This window comes from Cydia pomonella, chromosome 12 (genome assembly GCF_033807575.1).
Source record: "Cydia pomonella isolate Wapato2018A chromosome 12, ilCydPomo1, whole genome shotgun sequence".
Classification (NCBI taxonomy): domain Eukaryota; kingdom Metazoa; phylum Arthropoda; class Insecta; order Lepidoptera; family Tortricidae; genus Cydia; species Cydia pomonella.
In genome coordinates, this window is record NC_084714.1 from 18556996 (window position 1) to 18579018 (window position 22023).

The window sequence follows — 22023 nt, forward strand, 5'->3', positions numbered from 1 at the left end:
TCCCATAAAATTAAATGTAGCAAATGTTTTAGCAACCATTAGGTTGGTTGCACCTAACTATTGGCTGCTAGGACATTTGACACACTACTATATCGACCTTCTAGGATCTGAGCTTTTTCTTTCCTTGGTGTCACATTTACTAAGACCTTAATTATGTGCTTGCAGTTAAGTTAGTTATGAACAAGGCTCAGAAAAATGCTTGTCATTTTGATAACATAACCCTGTTCTGTACAAAAGAAACTTGCTTATAACAGTTAACAATTAAATATGCCCCAATGATGTCCATAGACTGAACGAACATTTTCCTAAATTAAGATTGTTTTAAAAATAGGCTGGATTTGTATACCTTACATTAGTGAAAAAACCCTGCTGCTATGGTTTTCAAAGCAGTAATAATTATAATATATGTAAGGAATATTAAAATGAAATTGCGAGTCAATGTTCAAATAATGATTATATATATTTCGCTTAACAGTTATTTACATAGGCAATAAATCACACAAATTCTTATATTCCAGTCATTCAGTATTAGTTTGGAATCTACAAACTTATAAATAGGCATATAATTGTGCTAAATATTACTATATTTTATCACAAAGTGACTCCATATTTAATACATATTTTGTGCTACTTTATTGCTACATATACCCTCAAATTGTGGCAGTATATTAATGAATTTCACATATAGGTAATAGGTGATTGAAAATTGCCAGGAAAAAACGTTAACGCATTCACTGCCAGGGGGCGTGGCCTAGGAACAAACTTGTGTGACGGTGAACGCATATATGCGTCAGTGGCAAGAGCAAATCACACACATATTTCGTCGGGGATAGCGCAATACCGCGTAACTAACAAAGTCTAAGAGTTCGAAATTCAAACACCGTACAAGGAAGTTGGACCTTACTGCATTTGTTACTTAAAATACGCGGTATTGTACTATTCCCGACGGTTTACTGTGTTATACAGGGTGGGCAAATAAGAAGTATACATTTTGTTTTTAAATTTTAACTGTATTAAGTTCAAAAATTATTAAGTATTGTTTTAAAAATATATTCTTCAGGGTTGGCAAATTCATGCGAAACATAATGTCTGACATATGTCCACCTCTAACAGCAGGCAAATGTAAGCCCTTATCATCCCAATGTTCAGCATCTATTCGCACATTTTTGGCATTATCTTAGTACATTTGTGTCGAATGGTCGGTTTTAACTGTTTAAATTTCATCAGCTCGTTAGCATAGACACGTAATTTTAGATACCCCACAGAAATAAGTCAAGAGCTGCAAAATTTGGGGAATTTGGGTGCCAATCACTGTCGCTTTTTTTCAAAATTAATCGAGCAAACAACGTGTTTTAAACAACAGAAACATTTGAGATAAAATTGCTTGCTGCTAGTGCTAGACATTTGGCAGAAATTATCTTCCGTATACAATTGCCAACCTTGAACAATATATTTATGAAAAAAATATTTAATAAAATTTCCACTTCTTGTAATTAAAATTTAAAAACAAAGTGTATCATTCTTATTTGTCCACCCTGTAGTTATTACAAGCATTTACTTTTTAATCATGACATTCGAAAAGAAAATGTAGCACAAGATGAATTCCACAATGATGCTTTATTTTAATCCACGCACGAGAAATTGACACAAGTAGTACATTTAACTATAAATGCCAGATACCATACATATGGTCTAAATGCACAGAGACCTACATTTTTAATGAGTATGTTGGATACAATATTTCTATCAAATATTACTGCAGTATTGTTTCACGTAAACAATAAAAAAATCTGTTTAAAAAAGACTCATTGCCTCACAAGGCATTCTTGGAAAGAATGATATATTATTAGAAATATAATAAAAGACTAGGATTGTGGGAGATCTATGCACATTCAGGCACCCATGGGCCCATTTCTCAAACGGTATTAGACTAATAATATTAGTCCACGAACTGTCAATTCGTATGGGTTACCATGGCAACACACTAATAATATTAGGCTAAAACCGTTCGAGAAATGGGGCCCATTTCTTGAACGATATTATACTAATATTATTAGTCTATGAACTGTGAAGTCGTATGGGTTACACTAATAATATTAGACTAATACCGTTTGAGAAATGGGGCCCATTTCTTGAACGATATTATACTAATATTATTAGTTCATGAACTGTGAAGTCGTATGGTTTACACTAATAATATTAGACTAATACCGTTTGAGAAATGGGGCCCATTTCTTGAACGATATTATACTAATCAGGGATCGGAAACCGGTATTTTTTGTATGGGAACGAAAACGGTATTTTTTCGTTCTTTGTTAATTATTTCCTTTCTAATTGGGCAATCTAATAATACGAAGTCGTTATCTAAAAACACAACCGAGTCCTATATTTAGAGTATAAAATAAACCGAAATATATGTTTATTTCAAAGTTTTTCCAAAAAACCGGTTCCGATCCCTGATACTAATATTATTAGTTCATGAACTGTGAAGTCGTATGGGTTACACTAATAATATTAGACTAATACCGTTTGAGAAATGGGGCCCATTTCTTGAACGATATTATACTAATATTATTAGTCCATGAACTGTGAAGTCGTATGGGTTACACTAATAATATTAGACTAATACCGTTTGAGAAATGGGGCCCCAGATTTCACGCCCTATTCGTATTTGTGTGTATTGCTAAATTTACTCAAAATAAATGTCAATATATACAGACCAATATATTGGAGACAGAAGTTAGCGTAGAAAAAACTCTTTTGCCACAAAACAGACTTATATTATTTTTTCCAACTTATTGCAAGTTTCATTGTCCTCTTTTCTGATAGATACATTTATAAATAGGATTGATTTCCTATATAATGTAGATCATTCAGTAGAAATACGCTGTGATAGCGACAAACCGCCGGTCCAAGTAGCTTTGTTCCACTTCCACGGAACCGCCTACCTCCTTAGCGAGCGACAGGATCTGGAACAAGTAACATATATTAAAAATAAAATCGGCCAAGAGCATGTCGAGCCATGCTCAGAGTAGGGTTCCGTAGTTACTCTCCCGTCACAATAAGCTAAACTGGAGCTTAAAGTCTAGTAGATTATTAACCAAGGGATGAACTGTGGATAGTACGTCTTTTTACTATGAAGGGGAAACTTTTTGCGATAACTCAAAAATAGCTAAACTGATCATGCCCGCTATAGTTTTCATGTAATGTCTTTCTTAAGCTCTACTTCCACGATTTTTTTGACCTATGGTTCAAAAGTTAAAGGGGCAGGGGCACATTTTTTTTTTTCGGAGTGATTATCTCCGAATATATTAACTTTATTAAAAAATGTTGTAGTTTTGAAAGACCTTTCCAACGATATCCCACACTGTAGGGTTGAAGCAAAAAAAAATTCACCACCACTTTACGTGTAGGGGAGGTACCCTAAAAAAATAAATTTTTAGATTTTATAGTCGTAGAATACTTTGTCGGCTTTATTGATTTCTATATCCATGCCAAATTTCAGCTTTCTAGCACTAACGACCACGGAGCTAGGGATTGCAATCCGGTCCGGCGGATCCGGTAATCCGGCCGGATCCGGCACTTTTCAGGAGCTACCGGATTAACCCTCCAATTGAGGGGGGATTTAAATCTTCTCAGGTGGGTATAGTGTTGCGCGGCAGGTAGAGCGCCACGGTGCCGCTGACGCCGGTTGGGGCTCTAGCATCGTCTCTATGTATGTATGTATACCTGGTCGGTGCGCGTGTTGCGCGGCAGGTAGAGCGCCACGGTGCCGCTGACGCCGGTTGGGGCTCTAGCATCGTCTCTATGTATGTATGTATACCTGGTCGGTGCGCGTGTTGCGCGGCAGGTAGAGCGCCACGGTGCCGCTGACGCCGGTTGGGGCTCTAGCATCGTCTCTATGTATGTATGTATACCTGGTCGGTGCGCGTGTTGCGCGGCAGGTAGAGCGCCACGGTGCCGCTGACGCCGGTTGGGGCTCTAGCATCGTCTCTATGTATGTATGTATACCTGGTCGGTGCGCGTGTTGCGCGGCAGGTAGAGCGCCACGGTGCCGCTGACGCCGGTTGGGGCTCTAGCATCGTCTCTATGTATGTATACCTGGTCGGTGCGCGTGTTGCGCGGCAGGTAGAGCGCCACGGTGCCGCTGACGCCGGTTGGGGCTCTAGCATCGTCTCTATGTATGTATGTATACCTGGTCGGTGCGCGTGTTGCGCGGCAGGTAGAGCGCCACGGTGCCGCTGACGCCGGTTGGGGCTCTAGCATCGTCTCTATGTATGTATGTATACCTGGTCGGTGCGCGTGTTGCGCGGCAGGTAGAGCGCCACGGTGCCGCTGACGCCGGTTGGGGCTCTAGCATCGTCTCTATGTATGTATGTATACCTGGTCGGTGCGCGTGTTGCGCGGCAGGTAGAGCGCCACGGTGCCGCTGACGCCGGTTGGGGCTCTAGCATCGTCTCTATGTATGTATGTATACCTGGTCGGTGCGCGTGTTGCGCGGCAGGTAGAGCGCCACGGTGCCGCTGACGCCGGTTGGGGCTCTAGCATCGTCTCTATGTATGTATGTATACCTGGTCGGTGCGCGTGTTGCGCGGCAGGTAGAGCGCCACGGTGCCGCTGACGCCGGTTGGGGCTCTAGCATCGTCTCTATGTATGTATACCTGGTCGGTGCGCGTGTTGCGCGGCAGGTAGAGCGCCACGGTGCCGCTGACGCCGGTTGGGGCTCTAGCATCGTCTCTATGTATGTATGTATACCTGGTCGGTGCGCGTGTTGCGCGGCAGGTAGAGCGCCACGGTGCCGCTGACGCCGGTTGGGGCTCTAGCATCGTCTCTATGTATGTATGTATACCTGGTCGGTGCGCGTGTTGCGCGGCAGGTAGAGCGCCACGGTGCCGCTGACGCCGGTTGGGGCTCTAGCATCGTCTCTATGTATGTATGTATACCTGGTCGGTGCGCGTGTTGCGCGGCAGGTAGAGCGCCACGGTGCCGCTGACGCCGGTTGGGGCTCTAGCATCGTCTCTATGTATGTATGTATACCTGGTCGGTGCGCGTGTTGCGCGGCAGGTAGAGCGCCACGGTGCCGCTGACGCCGGTTGGGGCTCTAGCATCGTCTCTATGTATGTATGTATACCTGGTCGGTGCGCGTGTTGCGCGGCAGGTAGAGCGCCACGGTGCCGCTGACGCCGGTTGGGGCTCTAGCATCGTCTCTATGTATGTATGTATACCTGGTCGGTGCGCGTGTTGCGCGGCAGGTAGAGCGCCACGGTGCCGCTGACGCCGGTTGGGGCTCTAGCATCGTCTCTATGTATGTATGTATACCTGGTCGGTGCGCGTGTTGCGCGGCAGGTAGAGCGCCACGGTGCCGCTGACGCCGGTTGGGGCTCTAGCATCGTCTCTATGTATGTATGTATACCTGGTCGGTGCGCGTGTTGCGCGGCAGGTAGAGCGCCACGGTGCCGCTGACGCCGGTTGGGGCTCTAGCATCGTCTCTATGTATGTATACCTGGTCGGTGCGCGTGTTGCGCGGCAGGTAGAGCGCCACGGTGTCGCTGACGCCGGTTGGGGCTCTAGCATCGTGTCTATGTATGTATGTATACCTGGTCGGTGCGCGTGTTGCGCGGCAGGTAGAGCGCCACGGTGCCGCTGACGCCGGTTGGGGCTCTAGCATCGTCTCTATGTATGTATGTATACCTGGTCGGTGCGCGTGTTGCGCGGCAGGTAGAGCACCACGGTGCCGCTGACGCCGGTTGGGGCTCTAGCATCGTCTCTATGTATGTATGTATACCTGGTCGGTGCGCGTGTTGCGCGGCAGGTAGAGCGCCACGGTGCCGCTGACGCCGGTTGGGGCTCTAGCATCGTCTCTATGTATGTATGTATACCTGGTCGGTGCGCGTGTTGCGCGGCAGGTAGAGCGCCACGGTGCCGCTGACGCCGGTTGGGGCTCTAGCATCGTCTCTATGTATGTATGTATACCTGGTCGGTGCGCGTGTTGCGCGGCAGGTAGAGCGCCACGGTGCCGCTGACGCCGGTTGGGGCTCTAGCATCGTCTCTATGTATGTATGTATACCTGGTCGGTGCGCGTGTTGCGCGGCAGGTAGAGCGCCACGGTGCCGCTGACGCCGGTTGGGGCTCTAGCATCGTCTCTATGTATGTATGTATACCTGGTCGGTGCGCGTGTTGCGCGGCAGGTAGAGCGCCACGGTGCCGCTGACGCCGGTTGGGGCTCTAGCATCGTCTCTATGTATGTATGTATACCTGGTCGGTGCGCGTGTTGCGCGGCAGGTAGAGCGCCACGGTGCCGCTGACGCCGGTTGGGGCTCTAGCATCGTCTCTATGTATGTATGTATACCTGGTCGGTGCGCGTGTTGCGCGGCAGGTAGAGCGCCACGGTGCCGCTGACGCCGGTTGGGGCTCTAGCATCGTCTCTATGTATGTATGTATACCTGGTCGGTGCGCGTGTTGCGCGGCAGGTAGAGCGCCACGGTGCCGCTGACGCCGGTTGGGGCTCTAGCATCGTCTCTATGTATGTATGTATACCTGGTCGGTGCGCGTGTTGCGCGGCAGGTAGAGCGCCACGGTGCCGCTGACGCCGGTTGGGGCTCTAGCATCGTCTCTATGTATGTATGTATACCTGGTCGGTGCGCGTGTTGCGCGGCAGGTAGAGCGCCACGGTGCCGCTGACGCCGGTTGGGGCTCTAGCATCGTCTCTATGTATGTATGTATACCTGGTCGGTGCGCGTGTTGCGCGGCAGGTAGAGCGCCACGGTGCCGCTGACGCCGGTTGGGGCTCTAGCATCGTCTCTATGTATGTATGTATACCTGGTCGGTGCGCGTGTTGCGCGGCAGGTAGAGCGCCACGGTGCCGCTGACGCCGGTTGGGGCTCTAGCATCGTCTCTATGTATGTATGTATACCTGGTCGGTGCGCGTGTTGCGCGGCAGGTAGAGCGCCACGGTGCCGCTGACGCCGGTTGGGGCTCTAGCATCGTCTCTATGTATGTATGTATACCTGGTCGGTGCGCGTGTTGCGCGGCAGGTAGAGCGCCACGGTGCCGCTGACGCCGGTTGGGGCTCTAGCATCGTGTCTATGTATGTATTTATACCTGGTCGGTGCGCGTGTTGCGCGGCAGGTAGAGCGCCACGGTGCCGCTGACGCCGCGCGCCGCCGACAGTAGATCGGATGCTGGTTTCGGCTCTAGCATCGTCTCTATGTCGTATTCGTCACTCTGGAACCAAGAAATATTTTAAGATAGAGATAGACTATGAGTGCCTGGAAGAGATCGCTCTTTAGCGATAAGACTGGTTATTGTCTAGCATAGTTTAATTTGGATGTCATGTTTCTTTTGGTACTGGTGATCAATAATTAGTATTTTATACAATCGTGATATAATAGAGAGCTTTTCATTCGAATACCGTGTTTAGGCAACGAAGCTTGCTGAGTTGCCTAAGTGAGGTACGAGATTGAAAAGCTTGATTATATCACTATTGTATACAATACTTTTGCTACGAGTCAGCAAAAATAATACTTTGAACTAATAAAGCTATACGGCCCGATTCGAAGAATGATTAAGACACGTTTAAGATCTTGGAAAGATCTTTAAAAGATCGATAACTAAACGTCATATCAAAATTGACGTTTATTTCGATTCCGCTGTGATCCCAATAAGATCTATCTACGATATTTCTAACGTCAAAGTAATATTGGTTGCCCGAATCGAGCTGTTTCTGTCAATTATACGACATATAAACGATATCTAAATGAGAACTAAACTAAACCAGAACTTATCGTTGTCATATCTCATTCTTCGAATCCGGCCGTTATACGTAAACAAACCAAAAGTTTACAGCTATTTAGGATACGCGAGCAGCCGCGATACCTTCATACTCGCACGCGTCCCGGCCGCCGGGACCCGGCGGGGTGGTCAGCGACACCTTCTCGTAACTCATGAGGCCCTGGTACTTGCTAGTTTAGACAGTTTTTTTTATCGATTTTGGCCACCGTGGCATATGGATGTTGTGGATGTTGCTATATTAAGGGTGTCACATGTGCGTTTATGACTTATGAAGCAATTGTTTCTACTATACAACCTAAAATAAATAATTAATTTGAGCTATCATTTTGTTTTGTCCTCTTGATCGCGGCGAGCTGTGATTGGTCAATTTCATTATAGTTGACTAAAGTGTTTCGAATTGAATATTAAAGTTGAGTTGGGAGTCCATACATGAAAATTACCCAATTACAGTTTGATATACGAAATCTTAATTCAACCATTAGTCGACGAGTAGAAAAATAATAGGTATTTGAATTTTATTGTATAGACATTTACGACACATTGGTGGTGGAAGCACAGGACAGCATTACAAAAAAAAGTATCGAGTAAAGAAATCAACGTTCTAAACGGAAACCATTTTGAATGCTCAGAGAACGTTTCGGCAAAGATAATTGATTATAATAGAGAAGTCTAAGAAAAAAACGTGCCCCTTAAGAGATGGCGCTGTACTGCTGTCACTGAATTGTCAAACGTCAAATTTTTACGTGATGGAGAGAGACTATACGCTATGCTACGAAGCAATAACGATTGGCACGATGGCTAAGCACCTAGATCGCTTTATCACTTGCCGCCACGCTGGACATTCGCCACTTAGCATTTTAATGGGCCTGGCTTGAGAAATATGGTTATTGGTTCAATTATCAACGGATTAACAAACTACGGAGCGTAGAATTTTATCATTGTATTTTTAACCGACTTCAAGATTTCAAAAGGAGGAGGTTATCAATTAGGTTGTATGTTTTTTTTAAATGGTTGTTACTCCATAACTCCGTCATTTCTGAACCGATTTTGAAAATTATTTTTTTGTTTGAATTTTTATATATACAGATTGGTCCCGTTTTTCTCAAAACTCAGTTCTGATGATGGGATCCATGAGGAATCGAGGGAACTCTTCAAATGTGAAAGGCATACATATAGTGATATTTGTATTTTCTTTAACAAATCAAGAATTTACATTAAAAAAAGTGACATTTGATGAAGTGGAACTGCTGATGATGATCAGAATGGACCTCTTCAACGACGCATAGTACACGTTTGGCGATTTGTCCTGTTCGCTGTGTTTGTTGAGTAAATTAGATTTTCAAGACAAATTTTTGTCAAGTTCGAGTTCTGACAATGGGGTCCATGAGGAATCGAGGGAACTCCTCAAATGTTAAAGGCATATATATACACAAAGTTTTTTTAATAAGTATCTGGTGCTTTATTTCATGCATGGTGTGAAATAATTTATCTTAAATACAGTCGAATACCCTATTGCGGGTATCTTACCAGTCAACCATAGGGCAAATCAGAAATGTGTCAAGGTGGGTGCAGTGACAAAAAAAAACATGTTACCTCCTTTTCTACATAATTAGGCGTAGGACGCTGTCTTTTTAATTTCATTGTATGAAATGCAAAACAATAATCGTTCTTTCACTGGTATCCCTCATTGAAGTCGGTTTTTTTTTCTTAAAAATTATTTGATATCTGAAAATGTTTACCTCTGAATAAGACGGCCCGCCCCACGGCGGGGACAGGAACACAGCATCCGCCTTGAGAGTCGGCGCGAGTTTGAAGAAGTCCCCCACGATGAACTCTATACGATCCGCCACCCCGTATACTTCCGCGTTGTGTTGTGCTAGCGCGATCTTCGCTGGGTCGATGTCCACTGCTATCACTGTATAGAAACAAAGAGACTTTCAGAAAAAGGTGTATTGTCAAAGAAAATTTTGTAGCCACGTAAATTTACTGCCATCTGTCGACACATGATAAAAACTTTTAGAACGCCATTTGACTTTGATCCTTATAGTTTCACTGATATGTGTTACATTTGTTAAATATCAAAAAGTGGCGCCATCTTACCGAGCACTTCCTAAAGGTTATGGCGCCATCGCTCGAAACGATGCTGCCATATCTTTGGTCTTTGATCTATTAGATGGCGTCACTTTTTGATATTTAGCATATTTAACACATATCAGTAAATAAATAGTAAGGTTCAAAGTCAAATGGCGTTCTAAAATCATGTGTCGAAAGATGGCAGAAAATTTACTGTGGTTACAAAATTTTCTTTGACAATCCACCTCTATTTCAAATTCTCTTTGATAGAAAGTAATAATGAATGTGTGAAAATCACACAACAAATTTTCTTAAGGAGGTAAGTAAATTAATTAATAGAAATTCAAAATTATAAAAACCGGCGAAACATTAACTATATAGAGACAAAAAATAATTGATTAATATAAAATGTGCAAAGTCCAAGACAAATCTGAGCTTCAAATTTGACATCTAATGTAGATGGCGCTGTACGGCTGCGTACACAGTCACTGTGCGCACGGTCACAGTAAGAAATTGCTGTAACTGTCAAAAGTTTTTTTTTTTAATCTTATTTATTTTATAAGCCATAATCTTAAGATTAAGTCGGCTTAACTGTCAAAAGTTGATGTTTGACAATTTAGTTCCCACAAAACATGGCGCCGTGCAGTACCATTTTCTTCAGCTGTCAGACTCGAAAGCATAATGTTTTCTTAGACTTATTTGTAGATGTATGTGTGATTTGTTTGTATATGTGTCGGAATATCAATTGTACTAACCTTTCTTGCAAGTGTGCGCGAACTGTATGGTGTTCCCTCCGGCGCCACAGAAGGCGTCTAACAGCACATCGTAGCGACATTTGCAGATGTATGTGTGATTTGTTTGTATATGTGTCGGAATATCAATTGTGCTAACCTTTCTTACAAGTGTGCGCGAACTGTATGGTGTTCCCTCCGGCGCCACAGAAGGCGTCTAACAGCACATCGTAGCGACATTTGCAGATGTATGTGTGATTTGTTTGTATATGTGTCGGAATATCAATTGTGCTAACCTTTCTTACAAGTGTGCGCGAACTGTATGGTGTTCCCTCCGGCGCCACAGAAGGCGTCTAACAGCACATCGTAGCGACATTTGCAGATGTATGTGTGATTTGTTTGTATATGTGTCGGAATATCAATTGTGCTAACCTTTCTTACAAGTGTGCGCGAACTGTATGGTGTTCCCTCCGGCGCCACAGAAGGCGTCTAACAGCACATCGTAGCGACATTTGCAGATGTATGTGTGATTTGTTTGTATATGTGTCGGAATATCAATTGTGCTAACCTTTCTTACAAGTGTGCGCGAACTGTATGGTGTTCCCTCCGGCGCCACAGAAGGCGTCTAACAGCACATCGTAGCGACATTTGCAGATGTATGTGTGATTTGTTTGTATATGTGTCGGAATATCAATTGTGCTAACCTTTCTTACAAGTGTGCGCGAACTGTATGGTGTTCCCTCCGGCGCCACAGAAGGCGTCTAACAGCACATCGTAGCGACATTTGCAGATGTATGTGTGATTTGTTTGTATATGTGTCGGAATATCAATTGTGCTAACCTTTCTTACAAGTGTGCGCGAACTGTATGGTGTTCCCTCCGGCGCCACAGAAGGCGTCTAACAGCACATCGTAGCGACATTTGCAGATGTATGTGTGATTTGTTTGTATATGTGTCGGAATATCAATTGTGCTAACCTTTCTTACAAGTGTGCGCGAACTGTATGGTGTTCCCTCCGGCGCCACAGAAGGCGTCTAACAGCACATCGTAGCGACATTTGCAGATGTATGTGTGATTTGTTTGTATATGTGTCGGAATATCAATTGTGCTAACCTTTCTTACAAGTGTGCGCGAACTGTATGGTGTTCCCTCCGGCGCCACAGAAGGCGTCTAACAGCACATCGTAGCGACATTTGCAGATGTATGTGTGATTTGTTTGTATATGTGTCGGAATATCAATTGTGCTAACCTTTCTTACAAGTGTGCGCGAACTGTATGGTGTTCCCTCCGGCGCCACAGAAGGCGTCTAACAGCACATCGTAGCGACATTTGTCGGCGATGTGCCACGCCACGTTCTCTGGTGTCACGCTGAACCAGCTTTCGTAGTCTAGTTTTATACCCTCGTCGAACCTTGTGCAATAAAATATATAATTAATAAATATCAACCAAATTATTGTATACCACATTATCATTTAATTTTAATCGAAGGTATCTTAAAATTAGGATAGGAATCGCAGCTCTGACATAAGAACCAGAACAAAAGTAGCAGATATCCTCACCCACATAGATATGCAAAAATGGAGGTGGGCAGGTCACTAAAAGATGTTAGATAGAATAATGGAGCCAAAGAATTCTCATGAGGCACCCTACAGACGGGTCAAGATCGCAAGGCCCTCAATGAACACTAGGGGAAGATGAAATTATACTTACAGTGGGAGCACTCTGGACAAGGGTGGCATGAGAGAGGAGATATTGGAAGGAGTTGGAGGAGGCTTTTGCCGACAGGCACACTGACCTAAGAGTTCATATAACTATTCAAAACTAACTTACTATCAAAAAATAACAAAGATGTTCAGAAAGGGCTACAATAAATATCGACCGGCCTAGTGGGTAGTTACCCTGCCTATGAAGCCGGTCCCGGGTTCAAATCCTGGTAAGGGCATTATTTGTGTGATATTTTTAGCACGGATATTTGTTCCTGAGTCATGGGTGCTTTCTATGTATTTAAGTATTTATATATTATATATACCGTTGTGTAAGTATCCTCAACACAAGCCTTATTGAGCTTACTGTGGGACTTAGTCAATTTGTGTAATAATGACCTATAATATTTTTGTTTTAAAAGGCTTACCTGTGAAAGAGCGAATGCCGTTTTTTCCAATATTTGAGCATCTTGGGGTTTCCCTGCAGCTCTATAGGCATGTCCGTGACGTCATCGGCTTTCGTGTGCCGCTTCTGGCGGCGCCTGCGTTTTGTTGACTCGGAGTTCGCCACTGGGAACAACATCGGCAACTTTATTGACCGAAGCGTAGCGTAGTTATATTTTTACCAAAAGACTATAGAGTTTGCGCTAGAAAGACTACTAATTCGAGAGGAAAACAAACAAATACACATTTTTAGGAAGAATACGACAAAAGAATACTACTTGCTGCATTAAAATTTGGAAAACATTTAATTGTCTACCAATCTTAATTTGCCAGTCAACAGCCTTGAAGTTTAAAACTTAGAACTTCATTTTGATTGTTATTTCGGAGCGGATAACGCGTCCGTAGGGCTCAAGGGATTAAGAGGGAAGTATACGTGATCGTCCATACAAAAATAGAAAACGGTTTTTCCACTTCAAAATATTTTCCATTCTTCATGGTTTTGTAGTATGTTATTGACACAATGAAAAAGTAGGTTTATAGGTTGTCCTTTATTACAAATTTTGCAAAATGAAAAAAAAAAATTAATAGCGAAATCTATAAACCTTGAATATATTACGCTGAAGCGATCCACATCAAAATAAAAGTGATTTGTTAAGATTTAGTCAGTAAAAACCGTTTTTTCCCGAAATGGAATTTCATATTTTGTTTCAGTCATATCAGTTTGTGGAGCGCCGGTAATATAATAAGAAAACTATACAATCATTTTACGCTGACTTGCACATCGGTCTTTAGAAAGAGAACATGGGAGACAACAAGAGAGACAGAGACAACACCCGAAATTCCGATGTACAATATTTATCGCCGGGTACTGTAGACGTGCCTCGTGCGAAACAAACGCACTCGCGGCCGCAATGTCTCGGGCGAGGCACGTCTCCACCGACCGAGCAGCTACTTCGAGCAGGAATTTCCTCGCGAGGCGACTCGTTCTGTGTGGGCCCTATTAGGTTTACGTCAATAATATAAATACTTCAACATGAGAAAACTTTTCTAACTGTACCTGCTGTATCCAACACTGCTTCTTCAGCGTTCTTCACCGGTTCGGGGTCGTCAGGGTCATCTGGCAATGCTATGGAAGCAGCAACTGCTACTTGCTCCAGGGTACTTGGCACTTGGTCTGTATCCTTTTCCGGGTCTGATTTCACAGCAGGGCATTCGTCGTCCGTTTGCATCTCTCTCTCGTCGTGGGATTCTTGACCCTATGATATTAAGAATTCGTTATTTAATGAAAACAGTAAGTAATTACGTTCAAAGTTTATCAATATTTAGTTTAAATAAATGTTACTTTTGCATTTTTTCATATTTGGCAATCTACAATGGTTTTTATAAATTCCTATACCCCGTTTTTTTCAGATTAGAAATTTTATAACCTCAAAAGTAGTTGTTACTTTTCCTTTTCCTCCAAAATTATATCTCTGTAATTATCTACTGAATCATAGTATTGATTACATATTATCGTACCGCAATATTAGATATCATAGGAACCCTAGCATTTCGAAAGAAAAAGTTAAATACAGTGGTATTCTTAAGATTGACACGCCTAAGGTTCGCAGATTTTTTTTCTTTTTTAGGGTTCCGTAGCCAAATGGCAAAAAACAGAACCCTTATAGATTCGTCATGTCCGTCTGTCTGTCCAATTATTTTTATGTATAGATAGGCAGGCGTTTGACCACGATCTCACCTGATGGTAAGTGATGATGCGATCTACGGTGGAGCACGCTTATCTATGAGATACCTATTTATCCTAGCCTTGAAGAGACCTAGATTGTACTCATGCGGAAACACAGACTCGGGCAGGGCATTCCACTCCTTGGCAGTTCGCATAAGGAATGTTGAAGCAAAACGCTTCGTGCGTATTTGTGGAATACCTACCATGAAGCGATGCCGAAGTGCCGATTGTCTGGTGGTATATAATAATCTTCGCTGAAAATCCTAGTCAACTACAAGATATGATCTGTACACTGGATATGGAAAGTGGACGAGTGGGCTTAGAAATGAACAGAAACAAAACCAAGGTGATGACCAACAGCACTAAAACACCCATTCACATTAAAGGTAATGCCATAGAATATGTAAACAATTACCTCTACCTGGGAAAACAAATATCCTTTCTGAGAAACAATAATGAGGAGGAAGTGGAAAGAAGAAAAAATATTGCATGGAATAAGTTTTGGTCTTTCAAACAAATTCTTAAAGGAAAATACTGCATGAAAAAAAAACTATACTGGACACTTGTATCCTACCCAGCTTACTCTACGGATGTCAAACATGGACCTACACAAACAACATTAAACAAAAAATTCTAACAACACAGCGGGCAATGGAAAGAAGCATTTTAAAAGTAAATAAACTCCAGAAAATCAGAAATGATATAATTAGGCAACGCACTAAAATAAATACGCACACAAGCCAGGAAACTAAAGTGGCAATGGGGAAGTCACATTTCTAGATACACAGACAACATATGGACCTCATTAGGTACAATTTAGAAAGGTCAGCCAGCCAAAAGAAAAGCAGGGAAACCTTACAAACGGTGGTCCGATGACCTAATAGAAGCAGTAGGCAAAAATTGGATTCAAAAGGGAAGAAATAGAAAATTATGGAAGAAATGGGAGAAGACCTTTACCCAAATGGGATCTATAGCTCAACAAACATCAATACTTGAGTACTTTAAAGGAATTCAAATGACTTATGGAAATAAAGAAGGTTTTATTATTATTTTATTCTTAAGATTGAGGTTAGAGAAATTCTAATCTTAGAAAACTGAGTATAACTGTTGTCCACAAACTTTTTACATGTCACTTATTGCAATAAACGTTTTACATTATCTATAGTCTGCGGAAATACATATTAATTTCGAAACAGTCGGTGGTCCCTAACAAAATTTAAAGGTTAAATCAGAATAATTGGTCTTTTCGGGGAAAGTTAATGAGCTCCAACAAACAAATGAGTAAATTAACGATTACGAGTCCCTAAATAGTAAAACCAAAACGATCGAATATTTGAGTAACCTGATCCACTTGGCGCGGGTTCCCCTCGTCATCGAAGTAGGTCTTCCTGGGCTGCGCGGGGCGGCGGCTGCGCGGCGGGCGCAGGCGCGCGGCGCGCTGCCTGTACACCAGCTGGCCGCGCGGCGCGCCGCCCGCCCTCACGCGGAACCCCATCGTCTCCAACGTCTCCTTTATTATCTCCGATGTGTCTTCTGTGTCTTCGTCTAATTCGTGGCTGAAAACAGAAATACATATTAAAATATTTAAAGTCGCAAATTCCTAAGGGAGTTGAATTACTTACCTTCTTTTTAAAGACACCGTTCTTTCCTCCGGCGGCTCGTCGCCTCCGTCATTTTCAACCGATCTATTGTTAATATCGTTTTGAGGAGTCGGAGGGCCTCCGTCGACTGTATCTGCCTCTTTTACAGTATCATTTTGATTTTGATTTGAATCATTTTGGCTTTGATTCGAATCATTTTGATTTTGATCTCCTTCTGTGGCGTCTGTTCCTTCTTGATTTTTCTTCTGCTCCTCCTTAAGTAAATTCTGTAGTAGCACTCCGACCGATCCGAGATATCTGGAGCTTGATTTCTTATTCTTTTTCCTGGATTTACTAACTTTATCATCTAACTTAATTTTGTCGACTTGAGCTTGTACTTCGATAACTGTCGGCATCTCTTGAGAATTGCCTTCACTGTTCTCGCACTCAATGTCGAGTATTTTCTCTTCAATTTTTTTCTCAGGAAGTGCCTCTATAGTTATTTCTGGTAAAGCTTCCTGCACATGGCTTTCAAGATAGTTCGCGTAATGTAATGCGTACTGTTCTCCAAAATGCTTCTTCCATAAAAATTGCCAATATTGCTCAGTGTCTAACTCTTCTGATAATGGTTGGTCTTGATTCTCATCGATGTTAGCGATTCTTGTCTGATCGTTAGACTGATCGTCAGATGTTGATGAAGATACGCTGTAGTCATCAGTGGGAGTTGATTCTGAGGTCACGTGGCTGGAAGTTACGTCATAGCTTGACAGGGTTATCTTAGTTACGTTGGTCATGGAGTCAGTGCCAGCCATCGTCCTAGGACTGAGCATTCTATCATTTTCAGAACACGACCGTCTCCTTGCTATAGGCAACCAAATATCATCCTTATGCCCTTCTACATTCTTATCATTCTTCTCTACAGGCTGATTAGATTTCTTCTTCTTATATGGATTAACTTTAGAATCATACGAGAACTTTCTGTCTCTCATACTTTCCTCTTCATTTTTCTTAAATCTATCAGTTTCTTTTTCAAATATAGCATCAGCTGAATGCTGCTTCGGTACATTCTGCTCATCCATAGCGAGTTCGTTGTTTTCATCTAAATAATTTGGATTTATATAATCACTGTATTTTTTGATCCATGATGCCCATATGAGCCTTTCTCCATTGACCGCCCAGAACTTATCCCAGGTGTTTTCAGAGAGATAGTTTTCATTTGTTTCTGTTAGAGGGTAGTCTTGGTCCATCTTCTCTAGTTTATAGTTGTCGGAGAGGCAGTCGGGGTAGGTGAGGTCGGCCCCGCTGTCACTCGGCTGTAGTGCGTGGGATAGATGGAGCTGGGCCGGGTCATGCTCGTCCGTGGAACAGTAGTTGTCTGTGTGTGATGCGCTGCAGTAACAACTGGCGCCTTCATCTTTCTGTAATTATATAAAAAGTAAATCTGAAATAGTCTTTAAGAGATACATAATTTAAGTCATTAATAAACAAAGCAAGAACATTAAATTTGATCAAAATAATTAATATAAGGAAAGTTATTAAATAACGGGATGTATGTGTGTCAACAAGTCATATAGATACTCCATAACATTGAATTGGGAATTTTATTAACATAAGTTGATTTGACTACAGCAAAGAGTAAAACTATGGAGGGTAAGGAGAACAATCTCTTATGGGAGAACTGTTGTAAGTGTCCAGCTGGCAGCTGTAAATAATAGTTCGAAATCTCTCGTAGCGCTAGGTAATTGCACAAAGACATGACATGAACCAATGAACTTAGATGTTATTGTGCGAGTGAAGTGCGCTGTCAGTGATTTGATTATTTTTATGAAAGTAAAAAAAAAAAATCGCGATGTATTGTAGCGCCACCTATTGAACTGCCAGCTGCAAGATGGACCAAAAAGTTTCTTCAAGGTTTTCTTTATTTTTTGTAGCTTAATCTCGTGGGCTTAAGTCATATTCGCTCATTCATTCATTCAATAAGGAGCGTGCATGAACTGTAGGAGGCAGCACAGGAGCCGTCAGATTTTTGGCGAGAGGCGTAAATGTGACGTTTATTGTTCCGATGTATCCCACAAGATGGCAGAACCTACTATGCACAAGAACACAGGTGACATGTAAACAGAGATGGGCATTTCGTAATTGATTCCCGATTTCATGATTACTCGAAATTACTTTTGGAATCTGATTACCGGTTCCCAGATTACTTTGTAATCTGACTAGCTGATTACTAAGTACAATTACATTTGAGGAATCAGGAATCATCTGTTGGAATATTAAAATTACTAGTAATTGGGAACCAGTGTAGATTCGTTATTACAGGAATGGATTACTTGATTCCTTTCAGATTACTTCAAAATATATTTTGTTATACATAAAGCTATATTTCTGACTACAGACGTAAAGTATATTTCGATTTACTATATAGATGCATCTTATTTGTATCCGGTGTGCAGATTTCAAAAATTATGCCCATTTGAAATCCAAAATGGCCATCATTTTCGAAATCTGTATTCCCTAAAACCTATAAAACGACATCCATGACGATTTTTATGGCATACTGCATGGCCGCCATCTTGGATTCCAAAATGGGCATAATTTTTCGAAATCTCCACTCCCTAAAACCTACAAAACGACTTCCATGTCGACTTTTATGAGATACTGCATGGGCGCCATCTTGGATTACAAAATGGTCATCATTTTCGAAATGTGCACTCCTGAAAACCTATAAAACGATATCCATGACGATTTTTATCACGTAGTGCACGGCCGCCATCTTGGATTTCAAAATAATCATTATTTTACAGTAATTATAGAGTTTCACACATAAAATGTATTTGTCTTCTGGGATAAAAACGAAGGAAATTATTTTGACATTAAGTAATTGTAATTTAGTCTGGATAATATTACGTAATCAGATTACTCGAGTAATTGATTACCGAGGAATCACGATTACACTTGTAGTTAGATATATTCAATTCCGAAGGAATCAATTACGCAAGTAATCGGCGGGATTGAATACAGTAATTTAGATTACCAAAGGAATCGATCACTAAGGAATCATGATTACTGTAATGTAATGTGTAATTTAATTCCAAAAGTAATTGATTACGCCCAACTCTGCATGTAAATGTACATGTTCATGGTTTCGATTCAGGCCACAAGCTGGCAGACCCTCCAACGCGCATGGTCCCTATACTGTTTTTGCAATTAGTACTCTGTCAACTCTGTGTAGCTTTGTGTGTAATCAGTCACCTCAACTCTCCTGGTGATACTTATCACCCTTATTAGGTGTGGGTCTACTATTCATAACTTTTTTAACATGTATACTTGTATAGTCAACTAGGCTCTGTGAGTGGTAGACCTCGCAATAAGCTTAAAAAATGTAAAATAAAAAATACTCAGGAAAAGAATCATTATCACAGCAAACTCACAATAGTCTTAAGTGCCATAGACCGTACTGGCACTTTTATCTTTTAAGCCAATTTCTATCATTTTGAAAATTTTCTAAAAACTAAACAACAGAAAAATTCTAAACCTCACGAAAAATGGTTAAGAAATGCAACCTGCACAGGAGAGCATCTGGACATACAAAAGCATATTTGCCCCAAATGGAGACCTTGGCTAATGCTGGGTACATTAGGCTACTGTGATTAAATGAATTGATCAAAAACCTTACCTCACACTTCACCTTGTAGGAAGTATCAACAGAGAAGTGAACATGGGATTCATCCTCCCACTCCTGGAACTGCGAGTCCTGGAGCAACTCCACATCACTCTCGCTGCCTTCTTCCTTCTCTACATGTCTTCTTACACCATCCCTAAAACAATTTAATAAGATAATGTATACCCCGGATGTTTTTGACCTTATATTGGGGCATGCCATATGAAAAACGGCTTCAGGAATTAGGTCTTACAACATTGCAGGACAGAAGGAAGCCAGGCAATCTTATTGAGACATATAAAATCTTGTCTGGGCACTACAATGTTCCAAATATTAGAGACCTATACATATCAAGCCAGAATGTAAGGTTGAGAGGACATCTAAAAAACTAATCAAACCTCCATGTGCTGGCCACTCTAGGAAACACTTCTTGCCAAATTGTGTAGTAAATGTGTGGAACTCTAAAATAGACTAGATACACATTTTACAGACACATTTTAGAACTTAAAAAGTGCAAAATAAACACAAGTGCTGTGATATACACGCATCAGCTCCAAGAGCTGCTAGTGTATCAAATAAAATAAAAATAATGTAGTCAAGGTATTTCTGCTGCCCGTATTGTTGTCTACCTTGAAGACTACATTATCTGACACACATAGGTAACTGAAACATAGGTAAGTGAAGCATTAAAAAGAAATCCTCTTAATAAAATAACCTATGACATATTCCCTAGCCTGCAAACCAGATTTTTACCCAGAATATTCCTGTACAAAGATATTTACACCATCTCTTCTTATAATGTAGTAGATTAGCGTAGGGCTGCACAATTTTTTTTTATTACAAGAGATCACAATAACAATCAAGAAAGCAACAGAAAGGTCCAATAGTTGTAATTGTCTAAAGGAAAACTAATTGTTTATAGTTAAAAATTTAGTGACATACCTGATACAAACTCTGCTGCATAAGCAGTAGACATAGTTATTTTCATCAAACAGCTCGTCTTCATCGCTATCAATGTTAAAATGAAACTCAGCAAGTGGCTCCCAGCGATGGTGCTGGTCATAATACCCGGACATCATTACTGAAACTATCAAGTAAAAGACTTATTTAGATAATCTAGACACGCGTAGTTTGACTAACTATGGAATGATTAATAAATAATGTAAGCTACCAGCACGAAAAGATGAAAATTCACAAAATAATCCACAAATATAGATTCCGCCTTCAATCCATGAGTGGAAATTACGTTTCGTTTTCGTATTAGCAAAATAACGTAGATGTCACAAAACAAAATCAATATAAAATATGCCTTCGCGTTCAGTGAAAATTTAGCGTAGAATGAAATGGAATCTATAGAAAAAAGGGCTTATGAGCGCCAATTACATCCACACTTCCCGATATCGGATCCGAAATCAGGCCAGATTTTGGGCCTGATAATTAATTGGCCAGAACGTTAAGCGTCAATTACATCAACCCTTCCCGATTTCGGGCCTGATGATCGTTTTCCGTTTCACGGAATCACGGAACATCAGCACCAAAGAGATCAGAACATCGTTAACAATATTTGGAATGTAAAATATACTTTGTCTCTTATTGCCGAAAATGTTCAATCTTTGATATTTTTGCATATAAACCATTTTTTTACAAATGAAATATTGTAAGCGATGTGCTGATATTTGGTGAAACGGAAAAATTCTCTTTCTCGGGCCCGAAATTGGGTCTGATATCTTTCTCTTCTACTCCAGTGAAGATGTAATTTGATTGACAGAGAAAGATGCCCGCGATATGCGAAGTTCGATTTTCGCGGTTATAGCTCAGTATTCAGCGTTTTATTTTCTGGATCACGGACTTCCCCTCTTCTATTAGTTTATGGTCATATCACTTTTCTCAACTGTCACGACGATTGCATCAGCACAGTCAGTGTTGCCGGGCGTACGATAATTGTCGTACACGTACGATAATTTGGGTTTCCGGTTCGATGTACGTACGAAAGAGCATTATCGTACACAAAAGTACCATAATTTCAGCACTTGGACGATGCCACCTAAGAAGTCTAGTATTTGAAGCAAAATATGACACTCTCTCAGAAATAAGCTAAAATTAGCTTTTTGGGTGTTCGGCTTCTTTGTGTAAGTTTAAAATGTTGCAATTTCCTGTATACCGTTTCAATCTATCACAAAAATACATAAAAGTAAAATTGTTTTTTGCGGAATCAAGACGAAAATTGTCTTTTCTTTGATTATAAATTGGAAAGTTCATTTTGCTAGAATTCTTAGGGTTCTGCCTTTTTGACAGGCGTACGATATTCTTTTTCA

The 22023-nt window shown here is 41.6% G+C and overlaps 1 protein-coding gene across 2 annotated transcripts; it reads right to left on the bottom strand.

Annotated features, from left to right (window-relative positions):
• Positions 1–435: 435 nt before the first annotated feature.
• On the bottom strand, positions 436–21205 carry LOC133523774 (trimethylguanosine synthase-like). Of its 2 annotated transcripts, none has more exons than XM_061859503.1 (11): positions 20880–21205; positions 20651–20795; positions 19736–19865; positions 16090–17465; positions 15810–16023; positions 13799–13997; positions 12726–12867; positions 11844–12004; positions 9531–9706; positions 7102–7224; positions 436–2969 (listed from the first exon to the last, which is right to left on the bottom strand). In XM_061859503.1, exons 2-11 carry the CDS (start codon positions 20785–20787, stop codon positions 2874–2876), a joined length of 2754 nt encoding a protein of 917 aa, XP_061715487.1. In that variant the 5' UTR covers positions 20788–20795; positions 20880–21205; the 3' UTR covers positions 436–2873. The 2 variants fall into 2 exon arrangements, with proteins under 2 accessions (XP_061715487.1, XP_061715486.1); XM_061859502.1 differs by having other exon boundaries at positions 19724–19865; positions 20880–21204.
• Between the last annotated feature and the right edge of the window lie 818 nt (positions 21206–22023).

Bases quoted from the DNA above. Each gene is read 5' to 3' on its own strand.
- LOC133523774 (XM_061859502.1), bottom strand. From the start codon at position 20,787: ATGATGTCCGGGTATTATGACCAGCACCATCGCTGGGAGCCACTTGCT. The intron at 17,466-19,723 runs GTAAGGTTTTTG...ATATAATTACAG, and splicing joins CCTACAAGGTGAAGTGTGAG to AAAGATGAAGGCGCCAGTTG. The intron at 13,998-15,809 runs GTTACTCAAATA...TTAATATCATAG, and splicing joins ACCCGCGCCAAGTGGATCAG to GGTCAAGAATCCCACGACGA.